Source organism: Podarcis gaigeae, assembly GCF_964106915.1.
Source record: "Podarcis gaigeae genome assembly, chromosome: 2".
NCBI classification, from domain to species: Eukaryota; Metazoa; Chordata; class Lepidosauria; order Squamata; family Lacertidae; genus Podarcis; species Podarcis gaigeae.
Window position 1 is genome coordinate 31,894,855 of NC_139679.1, and position 22,976 is coordinate 31,917,830.

General features: G+C 46.0%; 1 protein-coding gene across 4 annotated transcripts in view; it reads left to right on the top strand.

The window, feature by feature from the left end:
• The window catches only part of RBFOX3 (RNA binding fox-1 homolog 3), a 219,572-nt gene that overhangs the window by 141,779 nt on the left and 54,817 nt on the right, over positions 1-22,976 (top strand). For 2 of the 4 annotated variants that reach the window (XM_083727692.1, XM_083727691.1), the window contains exon 1: positions 15,396-15,537. The exons of the other annotated variants lie outside the window; for them this stretch is intronic. In XM_083727692.1, the coding sequence (XP_083583818.1) occupies positions 15,436-15,537 (102 nt within the window). In that variant the 5' untranslated portion in view covers positions 15,396-15,435. Of the gene's footprint in view, positions 1-15,395; positions 15,538-22,976 lie in introns of those variants that run through there. 4 annotated transcript variants of the gene reach the window in all.

The following is a 22,976-nucleotide window of genomic DNA, read 5'->3' on the forward strand; positions in this document are numbered from 1 at the left end:
CAAATATGCTAAAGGGCTTGTCTAGCCCTCTGCAGTACAACCCTGTTCATGCCCGCTCAGAATTAAATCCCATTAAGTTTAATGGAACTTACTCCCAGATAAGTGTGCATAAGACTGCAGCTATGGCAAACACAAACTGAGCCAAAGACCAGCGTTGTTATCACTTACATGTATTCATACTCCTGCAGCAAAGCACCCCTCCTCCATTCCACAGGCTTCTTTCCTTTTTCCTTCTTCAAAAGCTGTGCATTTTCCTTTTTGCAGTCACCCCAACTGCTTGCCCTGCTACCAAGAAGAGCCTTGTTAATTACTTTTCCATGATTTTTGCAAGTAGAAGTGAAATTTGCAATATTTTGCAACAAGGCACCTCTCCCATCTATAGCAGGTTCTAAAGGCTTAAAGGAAGATGATGGAGAGAGAGAGAGAGAGAGAGAGAGAGAGAGAGAGAGAGAGAGAGATATGCATATACTTTAGTATTTGCTTCAGAAATTGAGGGCTCAGGTCCACGCTATTTCAGCTCTCTACCAACCACGGTTTCCTTGTGTCTCATTCCACTTTTTAGCTAAACTCTATCTTGGCTAAACTGGAACACCTGATTCCTTCCCCCAAACCCCCCCTCTTTAGCACTCCTTCTTGCTTTAACTTATCATCCCCTCTATGTGCATTAGAATAATAGAACGGTAGAGTTGGAAGGGACCATGAGGATCATCTAGTCCAACCCCCTGCATTTGCCCAGTGTGGGGCTCGAATCCAAAATCCTGAGATTCACAGTCTCATGCTCTAGAAGAGAGATGCGAAAAGATGAAAAGGACCCAGAGAGGTGGTAGGGCTTATGCTCAGTCCATGAAATGTAGTAAAAGGCACACTTCGGTCCTTCCTAGACTGGCAGCAACTATGGGATTTTGAAAATTTGCACCAGTTCTACCTATATCGGTAGAACCAGCCTCTTCAGAAAGATGAAATGTGATGACTTGAGTGCAGATCTGGTGGTAAATGAAACCAGCTGTGCAACTTAAGAATATAGGCAGCATCAGCCCAGTTGTGCAAGCACCAGGGATACAGTCCCTTTTTCTCCCACTTTAGTGGGGGGGGGGCAATGGGAAAGGTTATTTTACCCTTAGTGATTTCTTTGCATAACACACATCTGGTGGTTATGTGGCACTATAATATCAATATGTTCTCTACTGCATCCCTGATTGGCAAGCGTTGTGTAATGAAGATGAAAGATCCCTTTAAAATGGTGTTGAAGCAGCAGGGCTGCGAACAGGTATGGGGGTGAAAGGGAAGGCCACTAAGTCAGGGAATTTTCCAAGGGGCTTTTTGCATCTTGAAAGCTGACTTTTCATTTTTTAAAAAAATTAAAAAAATACGCCCATATATTACACACAAGCACACACAAAATCAGTGAAGCTGTATCCTAAGCTCCATTGCTTTGAAAGGAACTAGCAATTTTTTAAAAGTTGGGGTTTCTGGATATTTGAGCTACATTGGAGACAGCCAGCTGGCTCTTATCATTGGAAACCTGCTTGCAAGGGTGAGATCAGGAAGGTAGGAATTACCTGCCTGGTTCATTCCCAAAAAACCATCCAACCTATTATCCTGTCTCCCACAGTGGCAGCACCTGATTGCTTCAAAGCTTGGTGCCAGACTTCCCATGTTTTGGGCAGATGGGGGCTAATCTGCCCCAGGAAGCACTCATCCAAATGGCCCCATGTTGAAAGCCAGAAGATTTATATCCTCCTCCTTAGTTTGGTCATAGTAACTCATTTTTCTGGAGCATTTGATCAGAGCTTCCTGGCCTTCCAGACTACAAGTAACCACTGGGACCATGCAGTATCAAATCCTGCACAAAAGAGAGGATGAGGTGCAGAATTTATTCCAAATGAAAAAAGCAAAGCAATCTTGGTTCAGATTTCCGGAACACCAGTGAGCTCTGCATTGCCCCGATAAGCTGCCCAGTGCTTGTGTACATTAGCTGCTACGATATGGGTATGTCAGGACCATTGCACTGGGGCAGGGAAAGGGGTTAACGCTTCCCTTCTTCATTGTTTTGAAGGGCTCATCCACACTTACGTTTGCTCTGCATTTCCAGGCACAGGTCGGGGCTTTCCAGGTCTGTGTCTGAGCACTCCCCCAGCAGCCCCACAATTTCCCCTTTGAAAACCCACTCTTGCCCGCTGAATCGGAGCAGGCAATCCACAGAAAACCTTTGTTCCGATTCAGCATTAAAATTGTATAATCACAGGATTGTTGAGTTGGGACTCTAAGGGGAATCTCGGACACAGACCAGGTGGGCGTGGACCTGTTCCTAGAAAGTGTGGGGAAACAGGTGAGTGTAGATGAGCCCCAAGATTAAAATCACACACAGAGAGAGAGAGAGAGAGAGAGAGAGAGAGAGAGAGAGAGAGAGAGAGAGAAGTGGCTGTCGTTTCATTTGTTTTTAATAACATAGGAAGATCTGATACTGCCATCATGCCTAGTTTGGCCCCCAGTATTAATAGACTGGCATATGGCCAGATGTTGCTCATAGTTCTCAAGTAGTATGAGCTTTCAGACACCCCAATAAGTCTGCATGTAATGTGGGAAGGACTTAAAGACTGTGATTGCTAGGGCTGCAGTATTGTGCTGCTGTCAGCACTTACCTGAGAACTCCTTGGATCTTACTTCTGAGTAAACTTGTAAATAGGCTTTGCTTCACTGCAGTGGAGCTTTGTTTGCTCAGCTCCAGGTCTGTCTAGTCCCACCCCCCACCCCACCCCCGGTAATCTCTGTTCTTGACCCATCCTGGTGGCAATGAGTCTTGCAGGTTAATTATATGCTTCCGTAGTGACAGATTTATCCTCGGCTTCATATGCACTTTTCCCCCAGTGCCTGTGTATGAGCTGAGTCAAGAAAAAGCAGGGAGACTCATCTCAAGCCTATGTGCGCTTATTCAGCTTTTGGGGGGTGGGTGGGAAATATTTCAGAATGATTTTGAAAGAGGAAGTTGACTTTACACACAAAATAGGGACTTCTTTCTTTCTTTCTTTCTTTCTTTCTTTTTGCATAGATCCTTTCTCAAGACCCTGAGTTGTGAAACGGTTACTGCCTTTCGCAGCTCAACCTGCAGGAGAAATGATACTCTTATGTGTGAGGAAAAATCCACTTTGCCCCCTGCTGAGCTGCCACTTGATTTGTGAATTAAACATTTATGCTGCCTTAGCAAGCAAGAATTCTAAGGAAGCTTTTCTTCCACCCTGCACATCATTTATAAGAAAGCATTTTGGTTTTTCTCCCACTGAAGCCAGTCAGCGTCTAGTTTCTAGGGAAAGATGAACCCATGCTGGAATCTGGAGGAAGCAGGTCTGGCAGTCGTCTGAAAGAGGTAGCCGGAACAGGGGACTGTCAGGAAGCGACCATGTACCCACTTCAAGGTCAAGAAACAGAAAATGAGAGTGGTCAGAGAGAGAGAGAGAGAGAGAGAGAGGGAGAGAGAGAGATGCCCTTGAAAACTCCAGGCAGGTCTCAGGGAAGAGACAACTTGTTCCAAAAAGTACCGGGTGCTATCTGAGTTCTTATATCAGGGGTTGCTAAATTGCGGCCCTCCAGGTAGTCAAAGAATTGTAGAGTTGGAAGGGAACCTGAGGATCATCTAGTCCAGCCCCCTGCAAGGCAGGAATATGCAGCTGTCCTATACGAGGATCGAACCTGCAACCTTGGTAATTATCAGCATCATGCTCTAACCAATTGAGCTATCCATGTTGCTGGTTTAGAACTTGTACCATCCCTGACCATTGGGCTTGCTGGCTGAGGTTGATGGGATTTGGAGTTGGAACAACATCTGGAGGCCCCCAGGGTTCCCCATAAAGTTCCTGAGTCTAAGTGCCTCACCCTGGCCTCTTCCACTGTTGCTGGATAGTGGGAATGCATAGAGGGGCATCTTTCGGGCTTGGGTCTTGACCAGAAAGACAGCTCTGTTTCATCTCTTGCTGCATATGCTAGTTGTGATGATGGCTAGGTTTGGTGCATGATGCATCTGAGGGCAAGGATTTTGGTTTCTCAGTGGGGTCTGGCTTGGAGGCTGCAGTCCCTGAGTGCCTTATCTTGGGGTTCTCAGGTTCAAAGGACTCATTATTCTGATGTGCCCTAGTTGCTGGACCAGCTTCTGTAGGTGGTGCAGCTGTGACTCAGTTCACCCATTTCCATCTGGCTCATTGTCCAAGTCACTGGGTCGTGGCCTTCAGTAACCTGCAGACCTCTAAAACTATCCTCATCCTTAAAGGTCTCTCAGCTTTAGCCTTCATTTCTCCTACTCTGCTAAAACTGCTGCTGTCCTGCCTCTATCCCTGACCCACTGTAGTTCTTCTAAAGCACTTCTATTTATTCCTGGTGTTTTGAGACGTGTCTGTGTGTGTGCACCCTGAATTTCAGGTGACTGCAGCAGCAGGCAAGAAAGGTTTTTGAGCCAGGCAGCTTAAGAGAAAGAACCAGTATTGATTAAAAAGGTGGCAATTTTATTTAATTTTGTTGCTCTGTCAGTAACAGACATCTGAATAACTCGGAATATAACTCTGTCGCTGTGGGCGGCAGGAAGGGAAGCTCTACAGCTTCGTGGTAGAATGCATGGTTTCATGCAGAGGGCTTCAGGGTCAAGCCTGGGATCTCCAGACAGAGATGGCCCTGCCTGAAAGTGCAGAGAGCTCCTGCAGTTCAGAGGAGACAATACTGAACTAGATGGGCCAACAGCCTCACTTATTAAAAGTAACTTCCTTGGTTCCTAGAGTTCTCGATCAACTGTGCGGAACCTTTGTCCCTGCAGATGCTGCTGCACCACAACTCTCACCGGCCCCCGGGGATGATGGGAGTTGTAGTTCAGCAACATCTGGAAGGCCAGGGGTCCACATACATGTTCTAGATGCTGTGATTTTTCCTGCTGCATTCAGGCCCACTAGTTAGTGATGGCCATCAACTTTGATGGCTTTTGAAGAGGATTAGACAAATGAATAGAGGATGTAGCTATCCGTGCCTCTTACGATTGCATCCTAAGCATGCATAGAGATGTACAGTAGTACCTTGGGTTAAGAACTTAATTCGTTCTGGAGGTCCGTTTTTAACCTGAAACTGTTCTTAACCTGAAGCACCACTTTAGCTAATGGGGCCTCCTGCTGCCGCCGCGCCGCCAGATTTCTGTTCTCATCCTGAAGCAAAGTTCTTAACCTGAGGTACTATTTCTGGGTTAGCGGAGTCTGTAACCTGAAGCGTATGTAACCTGAGGTACCCCTGTATATGGAAGCAGGCACAGGTATTTCTACTGTGGAGTGAGTCTGCCTCCTACCTTTGTTCCTTGAGGAACACACCCAGCCTCTGGATTCAAGTACTGATTGGTGGCTCTTCTTCTTCAGCCCTCCCACATGCCACACATGGGTTGCCCACTCCCCCCTCACTGGCATATGGATCTGATCAAACATTTTTGCGTGCCATTATCATATTCTTGAAGAAGTACTCTGTTAAAGGCAGCAGGGGTGGCAGGGAGAGGGAGGCACCTTCATGAGTGATGCAAAGGGGAGCCAGTCAGCACTCTGCACATCTGGCTTCTGCTGCAAAGCATAAAACCAGGATTTGCCTGTGCTCAATCCAAGAGAGGAGGCTGCACATCTGTCCAAAAAATGCAGTGTGTATGCCTCTCCAGCAGCCTTAACACTAAAATCATGTATATTTGTAATGACCCTTAAAAAAATAGCAGGAGGGGAGTGTCCTTTTTCTCTTGTATGTGAAAATTCATTTTGCGCCACAGCAGGCAAAACGAAACATTAAGGACTGAAACAGGGATGGGATAGTGCATGGGTTATGTGTGTGATGTCAGGACACCAACATAATGCAAGGCAAAGTTAACACAACACTGCAAAAATAATATTTAAAACCGTTGGGGAAATTCTAGCTTCCTAACAAGTTCTGAACTTTGCTTCCTGTAGCAACAAAACAGTTTATTCTACATTCCAGTTGTCTAAATCCAGAGACAAAGAGATGGGGGCTTTTACTTAAACCAGGAGTAGGCTAAAATGCAATCTCTGGGTCTCTTTTGCCATCTTGGACTCCTGTTTACCTTTTCAGTCCCTTGTATCTTGCAGCTGTAAACTTGACAGCGCACCTTCCCTTGATAGAATGTACATGCTGCTGTTTCTCTACCACGTTGTCCCTTAGTTTAACTTGGAGGTGGGGAGCCTGTGACCCACCAGATGCTGTAGGACTGCAACTCCCATCATCCCTGACTATTGGTCATCTGGGACTGATAGGAGCTGCAGTCCAACAACATCTGGAGGGCTGTGAGTTTAACTTTTTAGGCCCCAAGCTTGGGTAGGTTTCAGATGGTTACCGTATTTACTGTAGTGATTCAGAATGTCTTCTTGGTATTAGAAACATCCATTCAAGGAAGCTGTGTGTGGTTGTTGGGTGTTAGGCTATGTGTGAGCAGGATGCACACACATGAGTGAGCTGAGCTTTGGGGAGTGGGCTGCACATGTGAATGTGTTTGGCATAGGATATGGCTATGCTCTGCCCTATCGCATATGCATCATGGCACCACCTGGGCACCCAGCCAGGGCATCCTTTTTGTGCCCTTTCCACTTCTACACATCCCTGCTCATCTCCTTCCTTGAGATGCCCACCCCAAAGCTGCACCCCACCTGTTTTTGCATTGTTAGAAATAGATCCCAATTGCACTCTCTGGTTAAACCAACACCCAGCAAACTGCTATGATGGGCCTTATGCACATTTAATTCTTTAATGAAGAAGCACGCAGTTTGAAGGTAAGAAACTGATTAGCCAGAGTCAATTCTCTGAGTACTCTGGGTGTGAGGGATGTAAGCCAGCATGCTGAGCCAACCAAGTATGGAGGAATCCCAAAGAAAACCTTTGTTGCCTAGTGGTCCCTAGGAGACCTCATTTCTGTTCTATGGGGGAACTCTCCACAGATCTTGTCACCTCTCACATCCCCTTCACCAAGCAGCTAGGGTGACTGCTGAGTCCCAGGCTCCGAACCATGCTCCACTCTGCCAACTAAGAGATAATTGCTGCTCAAAGCCAACCTGCCTGCTGAGAAGCCACCTGTCCTATGTCCTGGCTGCCCCCCAGAGTTGTGACTGGAAGTGCCCTTTGCAGCCAAGGTCATGCTATGCTCTTCATGGTCTTGAGAGGAGGCTACCCTCTATTGGCTCCTTGCCATCACAAGGTGTTCTACCCCATGATCCAGGTGCATATGCTCGCAGGCAGATGTAGCCTTAATTAGTCACAGAATTTGTAGGCTTGCAACTTTCTGTCTCTCTAAAAAGGAAGAAAGGAAGGGGTAACATATGGACACATGTGTCTCTGTGCTGTGGAACCTTTGTTAGAATCATCTCAGCTTCCACTAGCAGGGGGAAATGTGACCAGTTTTGTTTGTTTTTTAAACTGTCATAAAGAGGCAAGTAAAAAGATACCCCACCAATCCTTCGTTTTTTAAAAAAGTGATTTCTAAGTCTGTATATAAGTTTTATACAACCTGCCTCAGTTTTCCACATTTGGGGGCAACAATTTCAGAGTTAAAATGTTATGAAATAAGTGTAATGTACACTTTCAGCAGCTTGGCACCCATTGCACATTTAAATCATGTTAAATGCAACCAAGTAAGCAATTTGGGAATATAAATGGGAAGGCTGCATCTGAATGTGAACAAGTTTCTCACCCCTTTTCCAGACGTACTTTTCTGCAGTGTAGCACCACACTGATTCTACAGCACAGTGTCTAAATATCCCAGTGTCTAAACTTGGACAAAAAGCCAACCCTGTATAAAGGGAGAGGGCTGTATGCATGTGAAAGCTAGCAAAGCATATTTGAATATTGGTGCATGTGTAAAGCATTTGTGCCCCTGGACGTTGCTCGCTTTTCAGCTTTCCACAGGGGAAAGTGCCGGCCATCAGTGCTGGCCAAGCAAGTTAAGTTCCCAGCAACAATCAGAAACACGTGTGGTTTAAAGTAAGCCAGTTTGTGGAGAAGATAGGATCCAGTTAAGTACATGAAAGATACGAAAGTTGCATGTGTTGTACAGAAAAATAAGCTAGAGGGACACAGCCCCCTTGGAAATCTTAGCTGCTGATTGGCAGGTGGTAGATTTTGATAAAGATTTCTAGCAGTGAACAATTTCCCTAGAATGGTTTTGTTTTTTTCTGTTGTAGAGTGGTTGCTATAAAATATACTTACTGTTAATATTTAGCATAACTTAGCAACAGCTGCGGCACCATAATGTGCTGGGACAGCACAACTGCACTAGCAACCCAAGGAGTGTGCAACCCAAGAAACCTCCCCTCGGAAACCTTGCCAGTTGTACAGTGGGTGCTGTACACCTCTTGCCACACGTGCAGCTGTGCACAACCTCCAAAGTGGGTTCTACCGCACGCTTCACAACTAGAAATGCGTCACATAAGTGGCACAGAATTGGGGTGTGTGGTAGAGCCCGTCTGAAGTGAGCCACTTGCACCCAACTCATCATACTGTCCTGGTTCCCTGGCACCACTATCTTCACTTAAAAGAGAAATATGGGGGAATATGCAAGCTGCCACGGTCATCTGCTGTACTAAGAGAGCTGCACTGGTTGCCCGTTCATTTCCTGGCCCAATTCAAGGTGCACACATTGATGTTTAAAGCCCCTAAATCAGGGTTTCCCAAACTTGTGTCCCCACCTGGTTTTTTTGGACTACAGTTCCCATCATCCCTGACCACTGGTTGTGTTAGCTAGGGATGATGGGAGTTGTATTCCAACAACAGCTGGCGACCAAAATTTGGGAAATGAGTCATGACCCCAATATCTGAATGACTGCCTCCTTCCCTATAGACCCTCTTGGGTGCTGAGATCAGCAGAGGGGGCCCTCTTAGGAGTTTCTCTGCCCTCAGAGACTGTGTGTGTGTCCTGGGGGAGGACATTCTCTGTGGTGGCCCCTAAGCTGTGGAACGCCCTCCCCACAGAGGTGTGTCTGGCACCTTCATGATACAGCTTCCAGAGGTTGTTATTTTACCATGGCTTTTGACACTTGAGATATGTATTTTTGGGACCTGCCTTATTTTTATGGTTGTAACTTGATTTACACAGTTTTAATGGTGTTTTTTTTAATGTTGCAACTTGCCGTAGGACCTTAGGGCGAACAGCAGGAAATGAATGAATGAACGAATGAATCTTTCCCAAAGTAGCCCTCAAGGTAAACCGTTTTCCCCTTAGGAGCAGTATAGTAGGACTGAAACAAGACCCTTTAAGCACTCAACACCCCTTCCACCACCTTTCATGAAGGGCAGACTTTCTGCTTGCCCATCCCAACATTTCACCTTGCTTGGTGGGATCCTGGGATGCAGCTTTTGGGCCACCGATGCAGCGAAGGAGCAGAAAAAAGACTTGGTCGGGGCTTGACTGTATAAACATGGATGCTCTTCCAAAGAGCATGGCAAGAGAAGAATGAAAGTGTGCGAAGTCGTAGCCTGACAAAGGAGCAACAAGAATGTGTGATCACCAGAAATCATTTTTTATCAGATCGTAAATTTATAAGCTGATTCTAGACACCTAATGCTTACGACTTTATATCTTTGTGTACAATTTGTTTGGGTTTGTTTGTATCTTTGCTTTTATTGATGTAACCCAGCCTGTGACCTTAAGGGGGATATAAATCCCAGTGATAAATAAATAAGTACATTATGGCAGATTGCAGGGCAAGTGAGTCTATAGTGATCGGATAATAAGTAATTTTAGGATTGAGGTTTAGAAGAGAGGGAAGGGGCTTGAACTAAGGGTGGGAAGAGGAGAACAGATGAGCTTGCACCGAAAACAAGGGGGAGGGATATATTGCTGCAGCTTCTTCCATTTTGCCTTCTTTTAATTTCCCTCTCATTGAGTCTCATTTGTCCTCCCTGTGTTACACTTTACATGAAGAGAAGGATAAGCATAGGCAAGAGCAAAACAAGGGGGAAACAGGCCGCCAGAGTGGTCATTCCAGGGTCTTGAGGAAGGAAGGGGAACTATTTATATCCCTTAACTTGCTTTTATTGGGCACCGTCAGAATTTGTTCTCTTTCTCTCCCTCTCTTAGTTTGGGCATATTGTTTCTGACTGCTGCCTTCTCAAGAATGTAGTTTAGAGGTTCCACCCTAAGAAAGGCTGCTACTTTTAATGCACAAACACACACACTTGCAAACACAAAACTGTATACAGTATTTTTGTTTTATCAGAATTATTGTGTCCCCCGTCAGATTCACAGGTCCACTTGCTGCCAACTGCACTGTTCTTATGTGCCTTTGACATTGTGTTGTATTAGAATTAGTGTGAGGTGTCAGAAAATGACCATATATTTATCTTGAGTTGTACACATGTCTAGAACTCTGAGTCCTAGCAGATTCCTTGGCTACAGTGCTGCCACAGGATTCCTGCTTACCGGCAGGGTGGATCCCTTTGCCATCCAGTGGGAACACAGGGATGGCAGCAAAGGGAGAATGGCAGGGATTCTCTCTGGTTGGGCACCAAACCTCAAAAGCACTTGAAGAACTATGAGTCTTACTGATGCATTCTGGGCATTCTAAGGCATAGTCCAGTGGGTACAGTATATATCCCAGCCCTCTCCTCAACTGTAGACAAGAATAGGAGTTTACTCCCCCCCCCCCCAGTACTCAGTACCTCAAGCTCAGACTAATGTCAGAAGACTTTGCTCCCTCCCTCTGGAGGGAAGGGATAGGGTCATGTTGAGAACAAATATTTTGGTGTTTACCAAGGCAAGCTCAGATTTAATGACCCCTGGGCCTGTATGGGTATTGTAATTCTAAAAGGTGTTGCTTTAGGGTAGGGATAGCCAATGCAGTGGTTCTCCTGATGTCACTAGACTACAGCTCTCATCACCCCTCATCATGGACCTTGCTGACTGGGACTGGTGGTAATTGGATTCCAACAGGTAGCTCAGTCAGTTAGAGTGTGGTGCTGATAACGCCAAGGTTGCAGGTTTGATCCCCATATGGGACAGTAGCATATTCCTGCCTTGCGGGGGGTTGGACTAGATGGTCCTCAGTTCCCTTCCAACTCTACCATTCTGTTGGTTAAGTTGCCCTTCATTTTCTTTGTCTTTTAGAATGATCACAGCACCATTTTGTGCATTATATCCTGAGACTTTGCAGATAGCTCTACAGTTAGTGTGGGAAGGTAAGTAAGGCCAGACTCACTGCAGAACCAGACAGAATCCTCTTTTTGTTGAGAGTTTCCTTTTTATTGTTGCTGCCAGGAGTTAACACATGGGGTACATGCTAACCTAGAAACAGCCAGCTCTGTGACCTAAGCAGCCAGCCAGTTTGAAGGAGCATTTGCCTGATTCCTGTCTGTTCAACCCTTGACTTGCCTTCTGCTCTCTGGGGCTCTTAGCATATATACTTTTTTCACTGGGAGACCTGGGGCAACACCCATAAATCTCTCCTTTGCCTACAGTCCCTCGCGACGTAAGCTGCTAAGGAGCTTCAGACAGCTCTTCAATAAGGTTGCTATTCTGAACCATTTCCTGAGAAGATGTGCCGAGGTTTGTGGCAGACTCTGTTCATATTGTAAATCTGTAAGTGCCTGCACCCTGTGTGTCAGAAAGCTGCGAAAGGCAGCCGCACCCAGCACAATTTCCACCACATCAGTGCCATGTGGCACTTACAGAGAGCTTTTGTGGGGGAGAGTTGTGTTCCCCCAGGACCCCACAGTGCATCAAAGAGAAGTAGAGATGCATTTTCTTGATGGAGTGTGTGTATGTAGACAGAACTGAGAAGAATTCAAGCCCCCGGTCTTACACTCTGCATTTTTCCGATGACTGCTGCACCAGGAAGAATCACCCAATAAAACTCACTTAGAAGCATCTCTGCCTGGCAGGGAAAATTCTGCCTTTGAGCCTTGGAAGGCAGCCCAATTGCAGTGTACCCCACATTCTGGCTGAACTGAACATGGGATTCACGTTTATGCCGCACAGCAAGCGAAGCCTAGCACAGGTGGCTTTGCAGCTGACTGGCACATCTATCCTGGGCCTTCCAGTGCTTTAGCAGAAAGCAGTTGGGGAAGCTGGGTTGAGTGGAGATGCGGGACTGGCCTAAAAGCCAGGGGTCCTTCAATGCGAGACACATCTGTAGAACAGACATAAAAAGCCTTGGCCTTCTTGAAGTCTGTAGGCACCTGAGAGACAGGCTGCTACCTCAGGGTCTGAGCCCAAGAGCTCTGTCCTTTCCTAGGTCTGTAAACAATGGAGAAAAATGCTGCTACCTCAGGGCCACCCATGCAACAAGTCCATGCTGATTTTCTTAGAGACTTCCCTGATCCAAGATGGGTTGCAACAGGAGCACTACCACCATGCAAATATATGGTAAAAGAGTAAGAAATGGGTCTCCAAATCCATGTTTTGGTTAAAAGTGGGTCCTGAGTCTGAAAAGGTTGAAAATTCCTGCTCTAGAGGCATCCCAAGAATCTGAATCTCAACCAGAACACTTGCTGTGTTTGCTGCTGAACACCATGATAACGTTGTTTTTGGACTGACATTTTATGATGAGGTTTCAAGCCCACTGAAATTGTTTAAACTTGTGAACTAACAACATTTTATACTTTTCACTGGTGTTTTATACCTTTTAGTAAGTTGCGTGTTACATGTTGCTTCTTACCACGTTCCCTTGTGACAGGGCTAATTTGAAACCCCAACATATAAATAAACCCATGCAGCCAAATTTACAAATGGGCATCCATGACTCGCTATCTTGGAGAGGGTCTTCTTAACACGTGAACAAACTACCTATTCCCCAAATGCAAGCTCGGCTGTGAAATGTATACCAGTGGTCAGAGTGGGGAGATGCACATCCTCCTCAGACTTTCACACGATGCCTAAGCTCCCTGCCTATTGCTATGACAATACTAAACTTTACTGTGAAGTCACTGATCGGTAGCAGAGGCTTCACAGCAGGCTACCCCCATAAATGGACTCTCAGCTAATGGACACTAGTATCAGGATGTGCAACTGTAGTGGCATGATAAGAAAATGATAGGGGGTGGATGCAGATAGCAATTTGTTTGCCACCGTGTGCATGTAACTATTTGATGAGCTGCTGGTCTGTAGCATCCTCTGACAAGTGGCCAGGAGAATTTGTATATCATTTGTAGTGGTTCATCTATGCATGTCCGTACATATGTGTGTAATGCAGGGTTAACGGGCAGGGAAGGGAATGAGGGCAGAGAAGCCACACGTGCTTTAGGGTTGCCATTCCCCCAGAATCCTACAAGCCTGAGAAGAATTTCATACTCCCACCCCCACCCCATAAACACACACACACACACACACACACACACAAGCTCTCAAACAAGGAGGATGTAAAGTTAGAGGGAGATGTGTGCAAGTTACACCGACAGGAGAATTTCTACTAGGTTTAGATTCACCCCTTGCAGTGCCATGTGCCTGTGTTAGCTTCACGTTTCAATGCAGATCTTAAAGTGCAGGGCTTCCTGTCCAAGAGTTGTTGCCTTGAAAGGAAAATTCTAACAGGTGCAATCTGTACAGCACCAGCGGCACAGCGAGGGAGAAGCTAGACAGGGCAGGCATCCTGCCTTCGGTGCTGTTTTTGTGAGATGGGCATCCTGCACCTTCGCATATCACAGGACAGAGCCCTGAGTATGAATTTCACAGCTTTTTTTAAAATTCTCTTTTCTAAAACGGCGTTTGGAAACAGATGTCAATTTCCCTTTACCTTGGGTACTTCGCAGAGGGGGAGCTGTCCCTGGAATAGAAAGGCACTCTGTGTGCGCTTAGAAGCATTCTGACCGGAATACCATATTTTAGGGGGGGGGAACCCCATAATTTGGCAGTGCTAAAATACACACATTGGTATTCTTTTCTTGCAGCCCCATGGCTTGTACATAATTCAGTGGGGCAAAGAGGGGAGCAGGTAACCCTGAAACGTCTTCCATATCACTAGCAGCTTCTTTTGGTCCCCTTGTTTCAAAACCCAGCAAAAAAGAGAGGGGCCCATGCAGTCAAATGGATAGTGTAGTGCTGCATCCTGTTTTCTCTACCACAGCTACCCAGCTATTGAATAGGGAATATGCCAACTACATTTCAGGTTTCAGAGGGTGTGGGCAACATTTAGCCACTTTGCTTAGAGTAAAGGCTGGAGATATTGGCATTCCCGGAGCCTGATCACAAGCAAACCCAATCACAAGGAGTTGGGGAGCAACTGCCACACTCTGACCTAACTAAACAGCAGCCTATGAACGCAGCCCCTAAGGATCCATGCCTTTGACGAGAAGATCCCAGACAGCACAGGCCTTGTTCCAGGGAGGTAGAAGGCAATGCCTTCCTGTTCCTGCAAAAGCTGCTGGGAACAGGCTCTGTGCAGTGAGCTGGGATCTATTTGCGCTCCTATGGGACAAGCTACCCAGCACTCAGGAATAATCCAGCAAATGCATCTCCTGCCAAATTCTGCTCATATTTCAGGAGAGGTCAGCTGGCTTCCATCTGTGCAGGCCTGGCATGCAACAATGTGTGCGTGCCTGTAGGTGTGCAAGTCCATGTCTGGGCAGAGGGCATATAAGGCCTTTGCGTGCAGGCATCTATATGTGTGAGAATCTAGGTCTCGCCTACCTCTCTCTGGTATTTGGACACTGGGTCTGTCTTGCCTGCATGTGTAGGGGGAGAGAGAGAGACTGGGGGTTTTATCCCAGGGTTTCTTTGCTGGGTACAGAGACGCTGTGTTACAGAGACGCTCCCTGTACCCAGGAATGTTGCAGGGAGCAGAGAGAGACATATTTTGGAAGTGCGGATGCCACAGCAGCATAATTCCCTCGTTGTGGATCTTGAAATTATTGTCCCTGGAACCGCTGACGATAACTCTGTATCTTCTCTGGGCTGATGCAAGATTAGGCAGCGGGCCTGAGCCAGGTACCCCGGTTAAGTGTCAGAGGCTGCTTGGTGGCCTATTTATCACAGGGCAAGAGGCAGAGTTGCAGCAGGTGAGGGGTTAAGTGCAGGCTCAGCTGTTCCGGCTTTTCTTGGTTTCGCAGTGAGCTGTTTGATGTCTGAATGCACAGGGGACTCCCCCGCCTCTCAACCCTCTCCCCCCTCCTCTGCTCTCTCTCTTTCTCTCTCTCTCTCCACCCCCCCCCCCATGCGCGCACACATACACACACACACCCTTTGCGGACCATGCATTCATTCAGCAGCTTCGTCTAATGGCACCAAGTGACTCTCAGCCTGCACGCTGCTCCTTCCCTGCTTGAGCTGGAGACACAGCATGCAGCTCCTCCAATGGAGCCCTCTTAAATAGCTCCGCACGGGGGAGCTGCCAAAAGAAAAACCACGGAGAAAAAGCAAGTACTGTAAAGGGAAGAAGCAGAGGGTCTGGGAGCAGAGGGAGCTGCCAGCATAGCCGCTCCTGGGCTTGCCGGCAACACATGCTCTGCTCGATGGCTAACTCAGGCTGCCTCCTGGTCTCCAACTCAGCCTTGCTCCCACACTCTCTACCTTGCCCCCCGGCCTTCCTCTACCTCCAGCAGGTAAGTCCGCCTCTTTATACCTACCTGCTTCACACGTGGTTGGAATCCCCAGATCTAAAGGTCAGGGCTTTAATCGCCTCCACCCCCCTTTCCCCCCATCCTCCCGAAAGGCACGTCCGTTTTGCTTTCTCAGTTGTCACAGGAGTTGTTAACGGTTCCAGGGTAGCACCTGTGTGCTGTCTGGCTGCAGAGGTGCTGGCGTGGTAGCAATCAGATGCAAGCTTAAGATCAAGGAGATCGCACTTTTCCCGGGCTTTAATATTGTCATTGAGGATATATCTAGGTCCAACTTTCGGAAATGCGTTCTTAGAGACAACGGGTGAATGCATGGCACACAGAGACCATGCGCGTGAAATTTCTTTTTGATGTGTATTGTTAACAATCTGTGTCATCCAATGACATATGCATGGCTTTTTTGTTAGGGTTCATCCCAGCCTCCCTGTGTCCCAGTTGCCTTTCTATTGCGGTCGAATTTTATGCCTCCGGTACGGTTGGATGTTCTGTATGTATATGTGTGAAGTAATTTAAAATATAAATCTGTCTGTCTCGACTTGGCCCTCCAAAGTGCTGCAACCCAATTTCCAGCCAGCTGAATCCCAGGCGTGTCTCCCTTAGCTGAAGAATCTCGCTGCAATGTGAGTCTAGTTCCTTAACTTCTCCCGGGGGGTGGGGAGGTGGGGAGAGGGGGGTTTGGCACGCCTGTAGTATCACCACCACTGCACTTCCTTTCACTCCCATCACTGTGGTCCTGGAGCTGCACATGTTTCCTTGCCTAGGATCTCCAGAGGAAAGGAAGCCGTTGCTTCAAAAACCTCTTTGCAGCATCGGAAATCCCCATCTCCCAGCTGTGCTAACCCTTCCATTTGCGCTTGAAGGAGTTTTAAAAATTCATGGCATCCTAACCACTGGCATTAAGTGGCCTATGAGGCCAACCACCTTGGTGGGGGGCAAAGGGGTCTCTTGCTGGTTTGTTCCAAGGTCTTAGTCAAGAGAAAGGAGGCAGCTGTTATTTGGTTTTAATTCTTCAAAGGATCTGTAGGGAAGGCATTGTGAAGCTGCAGTGACAAGACAGCTCAGGTCCAGGACTTGCTCAAGTTTTGCAGAGTGAGGTGGCTGCTTCTTCCTTATAGCACTGTCCAGAAGAAAGGGGTCCTTTGAAACATAGGGCTCTCTGCGCTTCGGATGTGTAGGTCAGGGATAGAGAACTAGAATGGAATGCCCAGCAGTCTGAGAGAGAGAGAAAATGAGATTTGGGGGTTTCAGTGTTTTCCTCCTTGTGCTTGGGAATCCCTGAAGAAAAAAGAAGACTAACTCGTTCAGAATACATCCCTCCGTTCCAATCAGCTGCATGAGGGATTTATGAATGCTTGAGGGGAACACTGGGGGAATCTCTCTTGTTTTGAACTACAAGACAGTCTGGGCTAAGATGATTAAAACAGAGAGGATATTCTCTTAGTGGAATCCCTTTGGGCTTCTGCTTTTGGTCGCACTGCGTAGCACTTCAGCCTGCTAACTCTTCAGCAAAGCTGCATGGACACGTTTAGCCTGGTGCTTATTGCATTTCCCTTAGACTGGGCAAAGAAATATTGCGAACAAGATCATTAAATGAGTGGCTAGAGCCCACAACACCGGCACAGAGGAATTTAGGAGAAGGAGAGGTTTCACTCAACAGATTCATTTTCCTAGCCCTTTCTCCAGCCTCTTTGCTTTTATTCGGCCTCCCTCATTCCCTCTTTGATTTTTCCAAGTCTCTCACACTTTGGTTGCAGATTTTTTAGATGCTGTGTAGAAGGATTAGCTTTTGGGGCGGTTGTTCTGTTTTGTTTGGGGCTTTAGCCCATTTTTTTTCTCCTCCTATCTTTGGCAGAAGTTGATGATCGGTGCCTGAAGTTCCTATTAGTTTTAAATAGTATTTTTAAAAAGAAGAACTGGGACTGGAGGATGGACTTATGCAGACGATGCAGTTCATGATGTAATTGATCATATCCTGCCCCCAATTTGTTCCACAGTTGGATCCTTTTAAGGCCTAGATGGGTGTGCTATGGTGACTGAGTGTGAGGTCCTCACCATGTTTGCCCTTATCTCATGGTCCAGTTTTGGTCCAGGCTTGGGCAGAGCACACTTACAAGCCCTGTTGTCTAATATTTTAAAGGAGGCAAGAACCACATTTTGTGCTTAGTAGACTGCCTGAAAACTCTCCAGGGAGCAGGGCATATATAAACAAACCTTCCCAGACAGGTAGAAAACTTGCATTTCAATAATTGATTGCCTAAACCATGCTATGCAGGCCCACCAGCAGATACTGGTCAATAGACAGTCCAGGGTACACAACAGCAATCACTTTATCTCTAACTCTCCATCTTGATTTGCAGAAGAGACTGGGTGTGGACAGCAGGATGGCACTATTTCAGGGCCAGCTCAAGATGTTTTGGTACCTAGGATAGAAAGTGCCTTCCCTTCTGTCACCCATAATAATTAAATAATGCGACAATTTGCTACCCATTATTGGTGCTTCAAATCCATCAGCTAGGTAGAGTAGGATTGTTCCTGCCGATTTCTGTCACTCCATAATTGTTCCATTGGTTCCTTAGAATCAAACAGTACTTTTTACATTAATCAAGGCAGGATATTAAGTTAGATGGACCATTGTTCTAACACGGTGTAGCAGTGACCATGAGCTTTAGGCCCATTAATTTTGCAAGGTATTTTTTCTTTAATCAAGATTCATCAACCATAAGTAAAAAACTAAACATTTCGCTTCAGTTTCAATGGTGACGTCACTAAAATGCTTTGTCATAACACAGCTGTATTCATGCATTTTTAACATCTGTGTATAAGTTCACATGTTAAATGCAATAGGGACCGCTGATACAATCTCTAGTGACACTCTTTTCTCCCACAGGCCCATTAAGTGTTCAAAGCATCTCTTTCTGAACTTAAAGATTGGAAGCAATATTTTTAAAAACCCAGCTTCTCCTTCAATAGTCCTCTCAGTTGTTTATCGCTTGACACTCCTGGTGTGCCTCTGAATGAATGTATGCAAAAAAAAAAGTGTGTGTAATATATTACTTTACTGGATCATTTTAGAAGTGAAGGGACCCAGATACTTACATGATTTATACTATCAAGAGTTATAATTCTTATACGGCATATTAGGAGAATACAAAATGGAGTCAATTAACAGGAAACTTTAGAAAACTGAGGTTCAGATAGAGGGAATTCCCCTGTGTGTGCAGATAAGAAACAGGCGTGGAACGACATAAATAGCAAATCTTTAAAACAGACATCTGCGCATATATGTTTGTGTATGTATCTATTGCACACGTATAATGAAATCTGTTTAAAATAAATTGATGGTGCCTGTGTGTTTGTGTAGAAATAGCTAGGAAATGTTGGGTTTTATAGCTGATGCTGAGGGTTATTATTGTGTGTCTTAATGACCAGGCTGGATGCCGATGAGAATTTCCAGATTCTTTTGGCAGTGAATGCCACTTGTAAATGGCGGGGATGAAACAAATTGGGTGTTACCACTGCCCAAATAAAATTTGAACATTTGGCTCATTAAGTTTGATTTATTCAGTCCCAAGTAAAGCCAAAGTTTTAGTTGAATTGCTTTAATATTAATTAATCCCTTATACGCGAAATTATTGCGTTTTGCTCATCCAGCAACACAAGGTGACCCACACAATTACTGTTATTTTCACACCGAGAGAATAACAACTGAACAAGTCAAAGGAGTCGGATTCTCATATTAAATACTTTGCACAATGCTTTTGTGATTACCTGCTTACACACATATAATTTTGAACTAATGTTTACCTGCGTGTTTATAAAATTTAGCCACTACTCATGTTGGCTTGCATATTTCTTCCATCCTAAAAAGGAAGCTTGAGTCCACCCATGGAAAATGGTATCAGAACCCATAATTCCATGCACACACATATACACACGCATGCCTGGTAACCAGTTATTTCTTGAAAGGATATGACCAGAGTCAAAGGCAGGATTTGCCTCTTGTTTCGGTTTCATTAGAAAGGACACCCTTGTTACATGTCCATTCTTGGGCTTGTTTGGAGCATATTAACATTTCTTTGTGTGTCTCCAAAAACAATTTGTTTGGAGAACGATGACTAGCCAAGAGCCTGGGAGGCGCCAACTCCCTCCTAGGCACTGGGGGCTAGCGGTGGACTGCTTCCTGCAGTTGCCACAGGCAGCCATGGCCAATGTCCCAGCTGCCCCTCAGGAACTCCTCTGTTCCTCTGCATGGTGTATACTTGCCAGGCATGCAGAAACCACCAGCTTCACTATCTTTTCCTACTGGGTCTAAGTAGTATGGTGTTGGGAGGAAGAAAGAGGTTGCTCTAATGACTTCCATTGTGTAATATTTTTTTTAAAGGGTGTGGAGTGCAGGGGTGAGATACAAGATTGTGGCTCAGCTTAGTCAGATATAACTTTAGTGGGGAAAGAAAAAAGGCTGGCAAAGCTATCTGAAAGGGCTTGCTAGCATTGTGGCATCCTTTTCTCAGTGCAGCATAATCGGCAAAGATTGTGATCATCCTGCTGAGTCGCTTGGTGCTTTGAAACAGCCCTTGGCGTAATTGGGGAGGGTAGGATCCTCAGTGCTTCTGCAGCAGGCAGACTTCTTCCTTGCCCCAGTTGGTGCAAGCTCTACAGTACTATGAAGCACCCTGGATATCCAGCAATGTGTACAGCAGATTCTGTAGCCGACGGGTGACTCGATTAATGTGCGCTAATTTGCAGAGTGGGTCAAAGCTGCTGTTAAAATTTACACTCGCATCACATGCCGCCACATGTTGTTTGAAGTCTGAAGGAAGCTGAGGATCCCGCAAAGCTTTTGGGTCACCCCAAGCGGTGTGCGTCTCCGAAATGACAGGGCCTTCCTGAACAGAAAATTGCTGTAGCTTAAAGGCAGCTTAGAGGAGAAAAAACGATGTCGTCAGGTTAAACATCTCTAGAGAATAAATGTTCCTTCATCACTAACCACATTGTTGCAAGTGAAATCCTTTTTTATTTATCTATCCTTCCTGCTGCCTCTTCACCCCTTTCATTTTTCTTTACTTTTGACAATCACAGCCTAGCTGGGATACACTCTGCTCCCCAGGCCCTCAGCCCAGGAATCAGTGTTTGGGTAGCAGGCACAGCTGGGCTGAAGGAAATATTTTTCCACCAACGATTTGTTGGGGGGACAACGACAAATTATTGAAAATGTGTTAATATAGAAGCATTTGCTAACTGATTTTGTCACTGCTGTCTTTTCAGTTTGTGTTGCAAACCAGTTTCCCCCTAATAAAGAGATAGTGGAAACACAGCAGAAAGGGAGGGAAGGAGAGAGAAAGAGAGAGGGAGTAGATTAAATGGGGGTTGTTGGTTATTTAGCACTTCTTGCTTAATCACAGGAAGGTTTCTTACATATATAGAAGAAGAATTGCGATGGTGGGCACATTCCGCGCATGTGTGTAAACACATCTCACTCAGGCTAACACAAATGTGTGTTTTATTTTTATTTTTCCATATCATCACTTAAAGTTACAAATACTGATGCTGTTTGGCTCCTGCACATGAACACATAAGCCGCTGACTCCATACAATTTCACACATCCCGGTGTTTGTACACAGCATATTGTTGTATAAGCTCATAGAGTGCGGTCTATATAGGCATGCTCACAGAGCCGGAAACTTCCCAAACCAGCATCAGAAGTCTTCTGCAAATTCAAATATACAGGCACTGACTCGGACACACTTAGATTTAAGGTTTGTTTGTTTTTCACCCAAGCTTTCACAGCTCAAGGTTGCTTGCCCAGAATGAAATAAATTCAGCACCCCTGCCTTCTCCGATATGCAACCCTAATCTCATAGACAAATTCAGAGAAGACCCTACCCTTGTGCAAATCCTCATTTTTACTGGCTCCCCTTTGGCATCAGTCAAGTCGTTTTGCTCCTTTGCAGCATTTGCTTTATAGGTGGAATTGAGTTGGGGCCGAGGGACAGGAGTTTGCGGCAGTGCTGGTGTGTTGCTTTAACTGGGAACCGCCCTGCGATCTTATTCTCCCCATCATCTTTATCATCACCATCATCATGCTCACACATCCCATCTCTGAATTTGGAGGAAAGAAGAAACCTCCAGAGTTTACACCCTCGCCATGAGCAGCATCCCAGAAGGGCTAACGCTGCCGGGTAATGTTTGCCAACATAATATTCTGTTTCTGCTGATGGAAGTTTTTTGATTTCATGCCTTGTTCATATTAGTAAAGAAGAGCAATTAAATCAGGAAATACTGTGCAGCCTGATAAGTTATAGCAGCCAGTGTAGAGTTCCTAGTGCATGTGGGGAGCGCATTTGTATAAATTCCCAGAGCTGAAGATTAAGGTCTGCACCAAGACACCTTATCTGTGGGTGGGTCAGTTTGGTACTGATGTCTCCTAGTCACAATGAACTTCTAATATGTGCACACCTAGGTGGCTAGGGGGAAATAGGAGCCTTGGCGTCTTCTGTCCCTGGCGCGGCTTCTCTTTAGAAGGAAAGGGAACAGTAGGGAGCCAGGCCCTGCAGCAGAAAACATAGAGGTGATTCAACTGAGCCAGTCTGCAGACCCTCCAAGAGTCCCTATTTCCCAGGGACAGTCCCAGATTTACAGAAGCCATCCCAGTTTCTGATTTGATCCTGGAATGCCTCGCTTTCCCTTAGGACGTCCCTATTTTCATCAGAGAAATGTTGGGTGGTATGGAGTTATGTGACCCCCCCGAGCCAAGGAGATAAGTAACTATACAACCTATAGAAGACATCTGAAGGCAGCCCTGAATAGGGAAGGGTTTTTTTCCAACCCTTCTCTGCTCAGCGGTTCAGCCAATCTTCCATCACAGCAGTGCAAGGGATGGGAGTGGACTCCCCCGCCACACACCTCTGTTCGCATTGCAGTGATCGTAGCTCCTCACCCAGGCCGGCCTCATAGAGCTCCAGCAGCACACAGTCACGAGCAGCTTGGTGGGCCAGGCCTCAGATGGGAAGACCTGGGGCTCACCAAGCTTGTGAGAGCTGCCATCTCAGCAGTGTGTGAATTGGAAGGAAAGACCCAGCCTCACCGCTTGCCTGTACCACAGGCACAACAGCTTCACTTCAGAGTGGGAGAGGGAGGCATACACACACACACACACACACACACACACACACACAGCCCTATACTCACCCCGATGAAGCCATAGCAACAACCCGCCGCAATTTAGGTTAACCTTCCCTTCTGTTCCCTGCCCTAAAGTGGCTTAGGGCCCCTCCAGGAAACTAATTTGTTGAGTATTTGCCCTCATAATGCTTGCAAAGAGCTTAATAATAATAATAATAATAATAATAATAATAATAATAATAATTTATTTGTACCCCGCCCATCTGGCTAGGTTTCCCCAGCCACTCTGGGCAGCTTCCAA